General features: G+C 46.6%; 1 protein-coding gene across 1 annotated transcript; it reads right to left on the bottom strand.

Annotated features, from left to right (window-relative positions):
- Positions 1-1158: 1158 nt before the first annotated feature.
- MPPE1 (metallophosphoesterase 1) lies at positions 1159-11555 on the bottom strand. The gene is made up of 9 exons (XM_054381743.1): positions 11281-11555; positions 10820-10928; positions 9292-9395; positions 7897-7977; positions 5250-5358; positions 4297-4368; positions 4063-4185; positions 2950-3090; positions 1159-1484 (listed from the first exon to the last, which is right to left on the bottom strand). The coding sequence occupies exons 1-9, from the start codon at positions 11553-11555 to the stop codon at positions 1302-1304; spliced, it is 1197 nt and encodes a 398-aa protein (XP_054237718.1). The 3' UTR covers positions 1159-1301.
- Between the last annotated feature and the right edge of the window lie 685 nt (positions 11556-12240).

Below are 12240 nucleotides of genomic sequence, written 5' to 3'. Positions count from 1 at the left end.
TCATCAGAGATTGCCCAGGCAGCGCAAGGCTGGGTGGAATAAGCTAATAAGAAACAAAACTCCCGAAGGATAAGTTTCCCTCCCTTCCCACACCAAAGAAAGCAGCAAAGGGAATAACAGGAGCTAAGCTCCTCTGTAAAACCATCTCCAGCCCAGGAGTGCAAGGTGCTCAACCTCTGCAGGAACCTCGGTAGGAGCACTGGTCCTGATGTGAAATAACCTCTGCTTCTTCAGGGGCAGCTGGGGAGAAGCAGTGGCTCTGCCACAGCTCCTTCACTGTGGCACATAAAGACACCAAGCTCAGATTTGACACATCCCCCTGTGCCGCCATCCAGGCTGGGCCCAGCTCAGCCTCCCCCCACAGGAGCTGGGGCCATGCAAAACACGACTCGCTCAGAACTCAAGAGCACTCGGTGGCCAGTCTAAAACAAGGCACATTCCTATCCCCATCTGCCTTAGCAGCCTGAGGACCAAGGCATAGGATGATGTTACTGCAGCTGCATTTGACCTTCTGTCTCACAGGAGATTGGCAACTGGAGGGCCCTCCCCACACAGCTCTCTGGGATGCAGTAGGGCCCTCTTGGTTTTTTTTTAAGCTCTTCATAGCACATTTTCTTGAAAACAGCAACTTGAGGTGTCACCCTAAATTTTCTTTTTTTTAAGCAGGTTTCAAGGGTGTATCAGCAAACTGGATCCACAAGCTTCTTCCTCTTGTTGTCTGGTGCCAGTTGTAGTCAGCTAACAACGTCACATGTCAGGTACTGGAAGATTTCTTGTCCCAAACCACAGCTCCTCCTAAAAAGGTTACAGGAATCCACATCTCTCCATGCTGGGGCACGTAGGTTCTGCCTGACCCTCACCAAAAGCAGTGTGACATGAGACAGGCCATGCAGCAATAACACAGAGAAACATTTCCAGTTTGCAGGACTGAGCCTCCACCAGGGTAAGACACAAGTGCAGGCAAGTGATGAGAGGCTGTAAGGATTTACATACTCTACAGTTACACTTTTAATATACATATTTGATTAAAAAAAAAAAAAAGGAATAAATAAATCCTAGCAGGAAAAGGACTCATTTGATTGTAGAATACAGTATTTTTGTACAGCATGAACCATTCCTTTCAGTTAGTTCTTTATCCTGTAGTAGTCGTATCAGCTGTGTAGGACTTCTATAGTATGTGTAAATGCAACCTGCCTTCAGACTAGCAATCCAATTAGGTCATTTGCTGGCATGAATATAGTCTGATGTTTGACTGTTCTCAGCTTTGGTATTTCAGTGACTGAATGCAGATGTTTGGCTCCTCATACTGCTTTATGCTTACTGATCAAATGCTGAGCAAAATAAAATGGTGGAGAGAGAAGCTGAAAATGAGCTAGTACCAGGATGACAAGCAGGGCACCTGCTGCACAGTACGTAGTAAAGACTCTGCTCTCATATGGAAGGAAGCATTTTTGTAGGGAGAAGTCAGTTGGCGTCATGCTGCCCTGAAAAAGAAAGGAAGACTGTTGGTCACTGCTGTTCCTGTGGGTTCCAAAGCATGAGCAAACACCATGCCTGTCAGCTTTCCCCTTTCTAAACTTTTTGTGTTGGGTGGCAAGGGTTGGCGCCAGTCTCCTAGTACCAGTGCCTTCTCCAGGGGGCTGAAGAGTCCAGACCTTGTGTTGCTGGGCACTAAGTGGAATAGTCACCAAGCCACCATTAGCCTAGAGGCCAATCTTCCCAGTATTCCATCTAGCATAGATAGAGAGTTGGGCTCCTTATCCGATCTGCCTTCAACAGAAGCCTAACATTAGCTGCTGTAAATCCACCTGGAAGGAGCCTTCCCAGGCTGAACTTAGGTTTTGTGAATGTGCCCCTTCCTCCCCTTCCCCAGGCCCTCTTTCTACCCAGTACATGCTGCAAAAACCACGTTGGCTAATCCAAATTCCCAACACAAGCTTCAACAACAAAGAACTCCATTGGGGTTTTGGCTTGACACTGCAGTTCCAATCAAAGTTTACAATGGACTGAGGCTGGGTGTAAAGTCATGAAGACGATGCAACCTGAATTAGCCAACCTCTTGTTTTGCAGTTGAGGATGCACTGTCTGGCCTGTGCAGAGAGCGTGTGTAGTTTGAAGGCAGCTACTCTCAGGAATATGGAATAAACAGAACTACTTTCAGCCAGGAATAGTAACAACAGTTGCATAAAACGAAGTTAGAGGTTTGGGATTATCTGGCTATTAAGCAACCTAAACTCAACAGCAGTACAAAAACAGAATAGCTGAAAGATTTCCTCCCCTCACAAGTCACAGACTATTCTGTAAACTGATTGTAGGTTTTGCTTCTTGCTCCAAGTTTTGAGGAGTTCTATTTTCTTTCTGAACTGGGGAACTAATTGATTTACCTCTAAGGATACTCTGAGCACTGGAACTGCCTGTGAGAGCATAACCAACCCAACTGTCTGAACTGTGGAGAGGAGGAGACGGCAGACTCTAGGCCTGCGACAAACATGTTCACTGTGTGAAGCTGTTACCGCGTCAGGCTGCGAGCCACCACCGCGCAAGAGGAGTTTGAAGTGGACACAGTCTTTGTTTTCATAGCTGGCAAAAAACAAGCAGCCAAGCCAAATGAGTCTTTCTACTGTTCCATGCACAATACTGATGATTTTTACAAAGTCAATAGTTTACAACGCACTCTCTTGATAGAAGATGTTAGATGCTTGTACCCAGATTCAAATCAGACCTTTGGCGGTGTTGCTTTGTGTGGCTCCCCAAGATGTGCCTCTCAGAGCGGATGCAGTGTACTGCATGGGCTGGCTGGGGTAGGCACTTGGGGGCGGGAGGGGGGGTTGGGTTTTTTTCATTTTATTTCAGTTTTTACAGGTAGCCTCAGTTCTAAAATCTAGCTGACTGCCATGTTGATTTATTTATGAAAGTTACCTGACGAAAATAAAAACCATTAAACCTTACCATGATGAAGCTAGGGTTGTTTCTGTTCCTCCAGCTGAACGACGGCACGCTCACCTCCGGGATCTTCCCCGCATGCAGCACTTCACAGCCGCTGTGCGTGTGCCCACTGAGGACCAAACGGGGGTGAAACCACCACATCAGCTGGGACACAAAAGAGCCAAGCACAAAAACTGAGTCAGAACTAAAAGAAATTGAGCTGAAACTCATTTTCTTTTTTTCCGTCTTCTAAGAGACTGAAGTGATGGCAACTCTGGAACAGGTTGCCCAGAGACATAGAAGCTCCAACCTGGAATTGTTCAAAGCCAGGCTGGATGGTGTCTTGAGCAACCTGTTCTAGTAGGAGATGTTCCTGCCCATAGCAGGGGGGTGTCGGAACTTGATGATCTTTAAAGTCCCTTGCAACCCAAACCATTCTATGATTTTATGAATTTTAATAGGCTTACAAAGTGTTCACTGGAAGCTTCTATTTTCCAGTACGATGTGGTGTTGATGTTCTATTCACCCGCATCAAAAATACTGCACTTAATCCAAAGGCAACAGCATGCTGTTGACAGCTAGCAAACCCTTGGGCTCAGTAAAGCAATGCTGTTCTCTTGTCTAAGGTTCTTGCACTAAGATTCTTGCACTGCGGGAAGACATTCATGCAGAAGGAAACAAATCCTGACCATTAAATTTGTAGGGAATAGTTACTAGATTTTCTGGTAGTTCCTAGCTCAGCAAAAGCAGTGCCCTCAGAGTGCTGGGTAGTAATGGGCTGGGGTTTTAGGTTAGTCAAAACTTTAGGTTAGTCAAAAAAAAGTGTGCTGTGCAAAAAACAGCACACAGAGTACAAAATGCTAAACTGGAGGTAACAGCACTGCAGCACACCTGGGAGTGCCAGGACTTAATCCCTGTAGCAGGGAAGTCCAGCAGAATCACAGTCATGATCATGACGATCCTCAGCAGAGCAGCTCTAACAAGCAGCCTCTCCAGGTCTCATTAAGGCAGGAGCAGCTGAGCTCTGTTTGTCTCAGCTGACATCCCTCCCAGGATTTTTTAATCCACATACATACCTCTACACTCGTGTTCCCCTCCCACTCACCCACTGATACTCAGGCTCTCAACAAACCAAACCTTTTGTGATGCTTCTTGAGACAGCACATCATACTTCTCTTTAAATGGGATCATCTTCTCCTCTGGAGGAGCAGAATCTTCTCCACTGCACTTAGCATCACTTTTCCGATAGAGAGGGTAATGCTGGGAGGAATTCAAAGCAGGGGTCAGTTGCTAAGGATCTAACCTTCCTGCAACACTGATAAATAAACTAAAAATGTGTCAAGGTGTGGTCTCACCCCACCTCTGACTGACCTGTAAAAGGATGGGTTCTGAAGCTGGAAGCTTTTCCACATTGCTGCATCTCTTGTGGGAATGGTTCGGTTTCTGTGAATGAGATCATTCTATACCTAGTGCCTTCACCTACATATGCCACAGGAGTGGGGAAAGGAATGAAGAAAGAACTAGGGGTTGAGGGGCTGGGGGGGTGGTTTTGTATGGAAAGCAAAGTTAGCTCAGAGTAGAGTGTTCAAATACTCTACACTGTATAAAGCTTCAAGAGTCTCTGCTGCAGGTGGAAGGGGAAAGGCTTTAATTCCCCTTCCTGTAGATGCTGTCAAGAGGGTTGCACTCAAGCTGGCTGCAGAAAGCAACAGCAAAATCTCACTGCACAAACAATGCAAAATTAGTTCAGCAGAATCTGGCAGGTTTTCCCCCAGGAGCCAGATTCCTGACTGACTGCCAGCCCTGTCAGTCACACTGCCTACTGTGGATGCAGTCAGCTGGTGAAAATTGGAAGAGGAAGGAAGTTCAAGAAGCCATTGGATTGATGGAAAAATACAACACTTAAAACACTGCTGGACTCAGGGCAGGGCTCCAGCAGAAGCAGAAAACTAAAAGAGCAAGGCTGGCTTGAAGAATGTAACCCAACAATTTGCATAAACATCAATGCCAGGATTACTATGGGTCTGAAGTCAAAGGGAGGGTTGCAGAACTTATCCCTGAAACAGAGATGTGACCCTCTCTGTTGGCAGCACTGCCAAAGTAACACTCTTAAAGCAAAGCAATACAGTTAAGAGTTAAATAAAAATGAGAAGAGGCCAGTGAGGAGAAGAAAGAGTTGCTGTAGAGCTGCCATATGAATCTGAAGCAGATTATTTTTTTACAGAAGAACCTTAGTTATGCCCTGACTGTTGCTGCAGTTCAGTATTCCCACTGCAGCAGCCTAGCTGCTGGCTGCAGTTGAATCTTTATTAATAAACACTTACCTGCTGGGAGCAATTCAGCTGGTGAGAAAGTTCCACCAGCTTTGCCTCTGAGGCCTGGCAGAGAGCACAGCCATCACCTTCCATAGCTACACTGTTCACCAGGACAAAGCTGGAAAACACCAGGAGTGGGGGAAGAGGTTAGAGGAGAGGGCAGGGAAGCTCTTTATGCACATGTGGGATAAACTTTACTTTAGAAACTGAAGTGTCCCAAAGTTGGACACAGCTCCAGGAAACAGCAGAACCTACAGCTGCTGAAATCCCATGCTGCAAATCCTCTTCTGAGTACCTCCACCTGGAAGGCTGCTTTACCATCAGTTGCAAGTCAGGGTGCACAGGTAGTGTGTGTGTCATCCTTCATTCCTGCACATCAAGGTTTTATCTCATGAAGCATGGCCAGAGAAGGGCAACAAAGCTGGTGAAGGGTCTGGAGAACAGGGTTGGTGAGGGGCAGCTGAGGGAACTGGGGTTGTTTAGTCTGTAGAAGAGGAGGCTGAGAGGAGACCTCACTGCTCTCTACAACTCCCTGAAAGGAGGCTTGAGTGAGGTGTGGGTCAGCCTCTTCTCTCTAGTATCAGGTGATGGAACAAGAGGAAATGGCCTGAAATTGTGACAGGGGAGGTTTAGGTTGGATATTAGGAAAAATTTCTTCCCTGAAAGAGTGGTGAGGTATTGGAACAGGCTGCTCAGGGAGGTGGTGGAGTCACCATCCCTGAAGGTGTTCAAGAACCATGTGGCCATGGCACTTTGGGACATGGCTTAATGGCCATGCTGGTGTTAGTTTGATGGTTGGACTCGATCTTAGAGGTCTTTTGCAACCACAACAATTCTGTGATCTGTAACAGACCTTTCAGTGGTGTTCTAGTGCAGTGGTAGAAGCCCACCGAGCTGAATTCTGAGGGAAAGGAGAACTTGCTTCTTGCTCCACACATATGAGACCTCAGGGATATAATTTTAGACATTGGATTTCTTCAGAACTAGTGAAAAGCAGAACAGTGATGCATTAGCCTGGCTACCCTGAGCTAATTTAGTCTTGTATTCTGTGGTCTCTCACACAGGAAAATGGATTTTATCTGTATAGAAATAATTTCCCTCCAGATTTCAAATCAATTCTGAACTTCCACCACACAATTTGTACCTGTTTAGTCACTCATTTGGGACTCAAGAGATATATCCACAGTCCAATGCAGAATGTTCTAAAGACACAAATAAGCTGAATGCTTCCATTTAAGAGCTATTGGTCAAAACTTTTAAAAAAATAATTCTCTTTAGCAAATTGTGCTGCTTTTATACCACAGATTTGTTGTAAAATAGTTTCTCTGGGAACATTGCATTAACAATGCAGCTGGTGTCAGCTGATGGATGTGGTACCAGACATACAGCCTGCAACTGCATTCAAGAATTCTGCTGTGTTTTATCAAAGGGGACATCAAAAGTTCCTTAACTCTTTTTTTTACAGCACAGAATCCCAGCATGGTGGGGGTTAGAAGGGGCCATCCAGTGCTAGAGCAGGGTCATCCACAGCAGGCTCATAATGTCCAGGTGGGTTTGAAATCTCTCTAGAGAAGGAGACTCCACAACCTCTCTAGGCTCTGTCATCCTTGCAGGAAAGAAGTTTTCCTCATGTTCAGGTGGAACCTCCTGGGTGCCATTTTGTGCCTGTTGCCCTTTTTCTGGGCACCACTGAAAAGAGTCTGGCTCTATCCTCTTGCCCCATGTAGATATTGATCAGCACTGATACCTGTGAGTCACCCTCGCAGGAGGGGAAGCTCATAGCTCTTCCTAAAAGACTCGCACTGTTTCCAGACCTGTTTGGAATGGTTTTAATGTTTGTTTAATTCAGGGAAGCAGTGTAAACCTGTAGGGTTTGAATCTGACGTTGAGATGAGTGATTCTAACCTGATGACATATGCATGCCAACTGCAGACTGCCAATGGGTCTGCCCTTCATGATGTAGCTGAGGTTTAAAGACAAATCCATTTTCACAAACCCCTGCTGCTTTCCCTCAGGTTCCTGCATGGCATCTACAAGTCACAAAAGGGGCACAGGGCAGAGAGATGCAGCCACAGACACACAACTATGAGACCAAGCCCTCTAACAAGGTCAGCTCTGAGCCAAAAAACAGTTTGTGCCTTATCACCCCACCCTGTGGAAGAACTGTGGACGAGCAACTGCTTTGCTCCCAAATTCCACAAACAAGTTCTGCAGACTAAAGAAGTTATTAACATTAATGAAAGTCTTAACTTGTGAGCACAGAGGGGGTTTGTTTGTGTTTCTGTACTGAATCCTGTTCTTCTGTTACATTTTCAGCCATGGGTCATTGCCAGGTGCAAGGAAGTGAAAGAAAAGGCAAACTGGAGAATTGAATTCTGAGGCCACAGTACTTTTCCACTTAAAAAGCACACTAGTACATTTACCTAGCTCACAGCACAGCTTCCACTCCCTACCAAACTACAGCTTTGTACAAAGGGGTTGGTGTTTAACAGATCATAAGCAAGATACAAAGTGAAAAATAAACAAAATGGCTGTAAGTGAGTGAAGCATTCCTCTTCCTATTTCATGAGAAATTACACTCCCAGTTCTGTTTTCACTGGTCTGCTAGCTCAGTAGCCACCACTCTAAACACTCAGAAAAAAAGGAATCTACTCACTTTATTCCTTTTCGAGTTATCAGCTTCCCTGAAGTGAAGTTGAAAACCTTTTCAAACCGATTTACCTTGTAAGCAGTCATCCTGTGAGAGAGCAAAAAACAGCAGAGGGCAGGAAATGGCAGCTGTAAAGCACAGAATGGTCTGGGTTGGAAGGGACCTCTAAAGGTCACCTAGTCCAACCCTCCTGCACTGAGCAGGGACACCTTCAACTAGATCAGGTTGTTCAAAGCCCCATCTGACCTGACTGCGAATGGTTCCAGGGCTTCTACCACCTTTCTGGGTAGCTACCCTCATGGTAAAGAATTTAGTCCTTTTCTATAGCCTAAATCTCCCCTGTTAGTTTAAAACTATCACCCCTGCTCCTGTCACAAGAGGCCTTGCTAAAAAGTCTGTCCCCATCTTTCTGATAGACTCCTTTAAGTACCCAAAGGCTGCAATAAGGTCTCCCCACAGCTTTCTCTTCTCCAGGCTGAACAACCCCAACTCTCTTAGCCTGGCCTCACAGAAGTGTTCCAGCCTCCTGATCATTTTTGTGGCCCTAAATCATCTTACACAGTTCTTTAAAGTTTGTAAACCCTCTCTGCAAGAGTGCTGCTCCATCATCTGGATCACACACTCAGAAAACTCCTGCTCCATCATCTAGATCACACAGTCACTCAGCAAACTCCTGCTCCATCATCTGGATCACACACTCAGCAAACTCCCAGGGATGCTCTGACAGCCACTGTCTACTCTTGTCCCACCAGTGTAAGCATAGCCATCCTACAGAAGTGCAGCAGTAAGGGCACTTGCAGTCTTTGCAGAGCTAAGAGGAAAGGGAACGTGCTCTGACTAAACACTTCTCAGACAAGGAGGCCTGACACAAGGCCAAGCAGCTTCAAGGCTTCTCTGTCAGCACTTACAGACCAGGTTTGAACAACTTCACTCAAGTTCAGAGAAGCATAAAAGTAGCCTGAAACCTGTTCCAAACGTGAGCTACGTTTCCATTTACTTTGGTTGCCTTCCAGAGAAACAATCTGATCCTTAAAAGTGCTGTTGGATCTTTCAGAAAGGAAACAAGAGCATTCAGATTCCCTTGGAAGTCAAAGTGAGGACACACAGCCATTCTCTGGATCAAGTCCATGTTGATGATGCTGCATCTGCTACCCGTGCACGTGCAGCAGGGTTCTTTGAAAAACTACAGGTGGTGACTGATTGACTTAGCAGCTCACCTTGCTATTCCCAGGCTGCACAGATGATACCCTCTAAGGTCTTGCTCTACTCCCTTCTAATTTGGTTACATCAAAAACTTTCCATGTAACCACCTGAGGGCCCCTCAGACACAAAAGCAGCTGCTGTATGCTTGCTGATATTTCCTTCTTGGCACCTGCTTACCCCTTCACTGACAGGACTTACTCATAATGGAATCCGATGTCATGGTTCCCAACAACCACCACGAGCTCAGTGGAGACTGGACACTGGAACATCTTCTGAAATCTCCTGACATCATCTGCCCAGGCCTGCAGGAAAAGCCCAACAGTGAAACTCATGCTGCTCAGCAGTGCCAAAGAGGACCACTACTACCGGGTTTGCATGGCAAGGTTGTGGTAATGGAGCGGCTACAGAGCTGGCTTCTGTGAGAAGGTTCGAGAAGCTTCCCCCAAGCCTGATAGAGCCAGCACCAGCTGGCTCCAAGATGGACCCACCTCTGACCAAGGCCAAGTCCATCAGTGATGTGACAGTGCCCCTGGGATAATGTATTTAATAAGGGGGGGGGAAAGCAAACTGCAGCTGGGAGAGAGAAGTCAGAACACGTGAGAGAAACAACTCTGCAGACAACAAGGTCAGTGAAGCAGGAGTTGCTGCTCCAGATGCCTGAGCTGAGATTCCCCTGCAGCCCGTGGTGAAGACTATGATCAGGCAGGCTGTCCCCCTGCAGCCCATGGAAGGCCACAATGGAGCAGATATCCACCAGCAGCCCATGGAGGACCCCACATCAGAGCAGGTGGATGCCCAAAGGAAGGAAGCTATGATCCCATGAAAGCCTATGCTGGAGCAGGCTCCTGGCAGGACCTGTGGCCCTGTGGAGAGAGGAGCTCATGCTGGAGCAGATTTGCTGGCAGGACTTGTGAACCCACAGGGGACCCACACTGGAGCAGTCTGTTGCTGACAGACTACAGCCAGGGAAGGGACTCATACTGGAGCAGTTTGTGAACTGCAGCCCATGGGAAGGACTCTTTTTGGAGCAGTTCATGAACGACTGTCCTTCATGGGAGGGACTCCACACTGGTGCAGGGGGAGCGTGAGGAGTCCTCCCCCTGAGGAGGAAAGAAGGAGCAGAGACAATATGTGATGAACTGATCACAACCCCCATTCCCCATCCTGTGCACCACTCAGTGGAAAGAGGTAGAGAAAACTGGGAGTGAAGTTGAGTCCAGGGAGAAGGCAGGGGTGGGGGGAAGGTGTTTTGAGATTTGGTGTTTCTTTCTCATTATCCTTCTCTGATAGATTGGTAATAAATTAAATTAATTTCCCCAAGCCAAGTTTCTTTTGCCCATGATGGTAACTGCTGAGTGATCTCCCTGCCTTCCTCTCCTGCCCAACAGCCCTTCTTTAGATTTTCTTTCCCCTGCCCAGCTAAGAAGGGGTGACAGAGCAGCTTTGGTGGGCACCTGGCATCCAGCCAGTGTCAACCTACCACAAATATACAATAGAGAAGCACACCCTTGGCTGTTCATACTTTGTACATTTTATAAGGGGCACTACCAAAAATGAAGGAGAATCACAACATTCCCACTCAGATCTAAGACACTAGAAGCTTCTACCAGCAAGACAGCTGTAGCAATACCAAACAAAGCCTTGCATACCTAGTCTGCTTTCCTCTGTCATCCATTCCCTTCAAGAAATCCTCACTTTTTGAAATAAGAGAGCTGTTATGTCATACCTGAGGTGAGCTCCATTTTCCTTCATCAAAGACGTCACCCAGAATAAAAACAATATCTGGCTGCAGTAACCACAAGGCAGTTTGGAAAGATCTCTCCATTTGCCATTCCCTGAAAGGAAAACAGCAACCCAGTCACCAGTGCCTGACCTCTGGATCCTCAGTTCTGGACACATAAACAAATAGCCTGGTAGGAATGGTATTAACCACTGGGACAACCAAGTTACATGGGTCTGTTTTAAGGCATTCTGTATGAGTTACATACTAGAAAAGACATCAGAAATGCTCAGGGGTCTGCCCCCATGTACCACCTGCACTGCCTCAGTAAGTCCCATTCATTACCCCTTCAGCTCTGGTTTATTATCCAGCACAGATCCAGGCAGGCGAGTCACAGGCAGCAAAGCACCACACTGCCAGTTTTGAACACTATGAAAAACTCAGAGATCATTCAAGAAAATTATTACCTTCTTAGCTTATCCAGCCAATGTCCTTTGATTTCACCAAGCAGGTGAGTATCAGCTAAAATGATGGCCTTTAGGACTGAAGTTGAAGTCTCTTTCTCACCCCTGTGATCTCCACCTTTCACTTCTGGCCATCGACATTGAAAAATTACCACATAATAAACTAAAAATTCACAAAATATGAACACTGAGCTGACAAAGCACACAAGTTTCAGCAGGAAGCAGAGCCTCTTCTTCAAAGAAAGATTCCTCACAGTGGTCAAGCTAGAACTCAGCATTGCAGTACCAGCACAAGGCTCTTTCCCAACGGCTCAGTTCTCCCTTGGGTCAAAACAGTAATCAAAGGATCACATTGGGCTTTGCATCAGTTCAAAAGCTCTGTGGAGAAAACACAAATCAAAACATCCCTTAGGGCATTCCCTGTGAAAAGCCACTATGGAAGACCGACAGTGTGAGCTTCTGGTCATCCTGAAAGATGTGGAAATATGTAACTGACCTAAAAAGCAAAGCTGGCCTTCTCCTTCAGGTGCACAAATGGCCACACCACCAGGCACAGAACTGCACTCTCACCTACCAGGACCAAGGCAGTCAGCACCTTGCTGCATGATCACAGAATCACACAATGGTAGGAGCTGTCAAGGGGACCATCCAGTACAACCCCCTCTGCTAGAGCAGGGTCACCCAGAGCAGGGTGCCCAGGATCACAATGTTCAGGAAAGTCTGGAATCTCTCCAGAGAATGAGACTCCACAACCACTCTGGTAGCCTGTTCCAGTGCTCTGCCACCCTCACAGGAAAGAATTTTCTCCTTATGTTCAGATGGAACTTCCTGGGTTCCAATTTGTGCCTGCTGCCCCTTGTCCTGTTGCTGGGCACCACTGAAAAGAGTTTGGCCCCAGCCTCTTAACCCTCACCCTTTAGATATTGATCAGCACTGATAAAAGATCCCCTCTCAGTCTTCTCT

This window comes from Indicator indicator, chromosome 6 (genome assembly GCF_027791375.1).
Source record: "Indicator indicator isolate 239-I01 chromosome 6, UM_Iind_1.1, whole genome shotgun sequence".
Taxonomy (NCBI): Eukaryota; Metazoa; Chordata; class Aves; order Piciformes; family Indicatoridae; genus Indicator; species Indicator indicator.
Note: the sequence above shows the minus strand (reverse complement) of the source record. Positions and strands in the feature narration are given on the sequence as shown.

Bases quoted from the DNA above. Each gene is read 5' to 3' on its own strand.
- MPPE1 (XM_054381743.1), bottom strand. From the start codon at position 11,555: ATGCTGAGTTCTAGCTTGACCACTGTGAGGAATCTTTCTTTGAAGAAG. The intron at 4,186-4,296 runs GTCAGTCAGAGG...AATTCCTCCCAG, and splicing joins CAGAACCCATCCTTTTACAG to CATTACCCTCTCTATCGGAA. The intron at 3,091-4,062 runs GTTTGGTTTGTT...TTTGTGTCCCAG, and splicing joins CTCAAGAAGCATCACAAAAG to CTGATGTGGTGGTTTCACCC.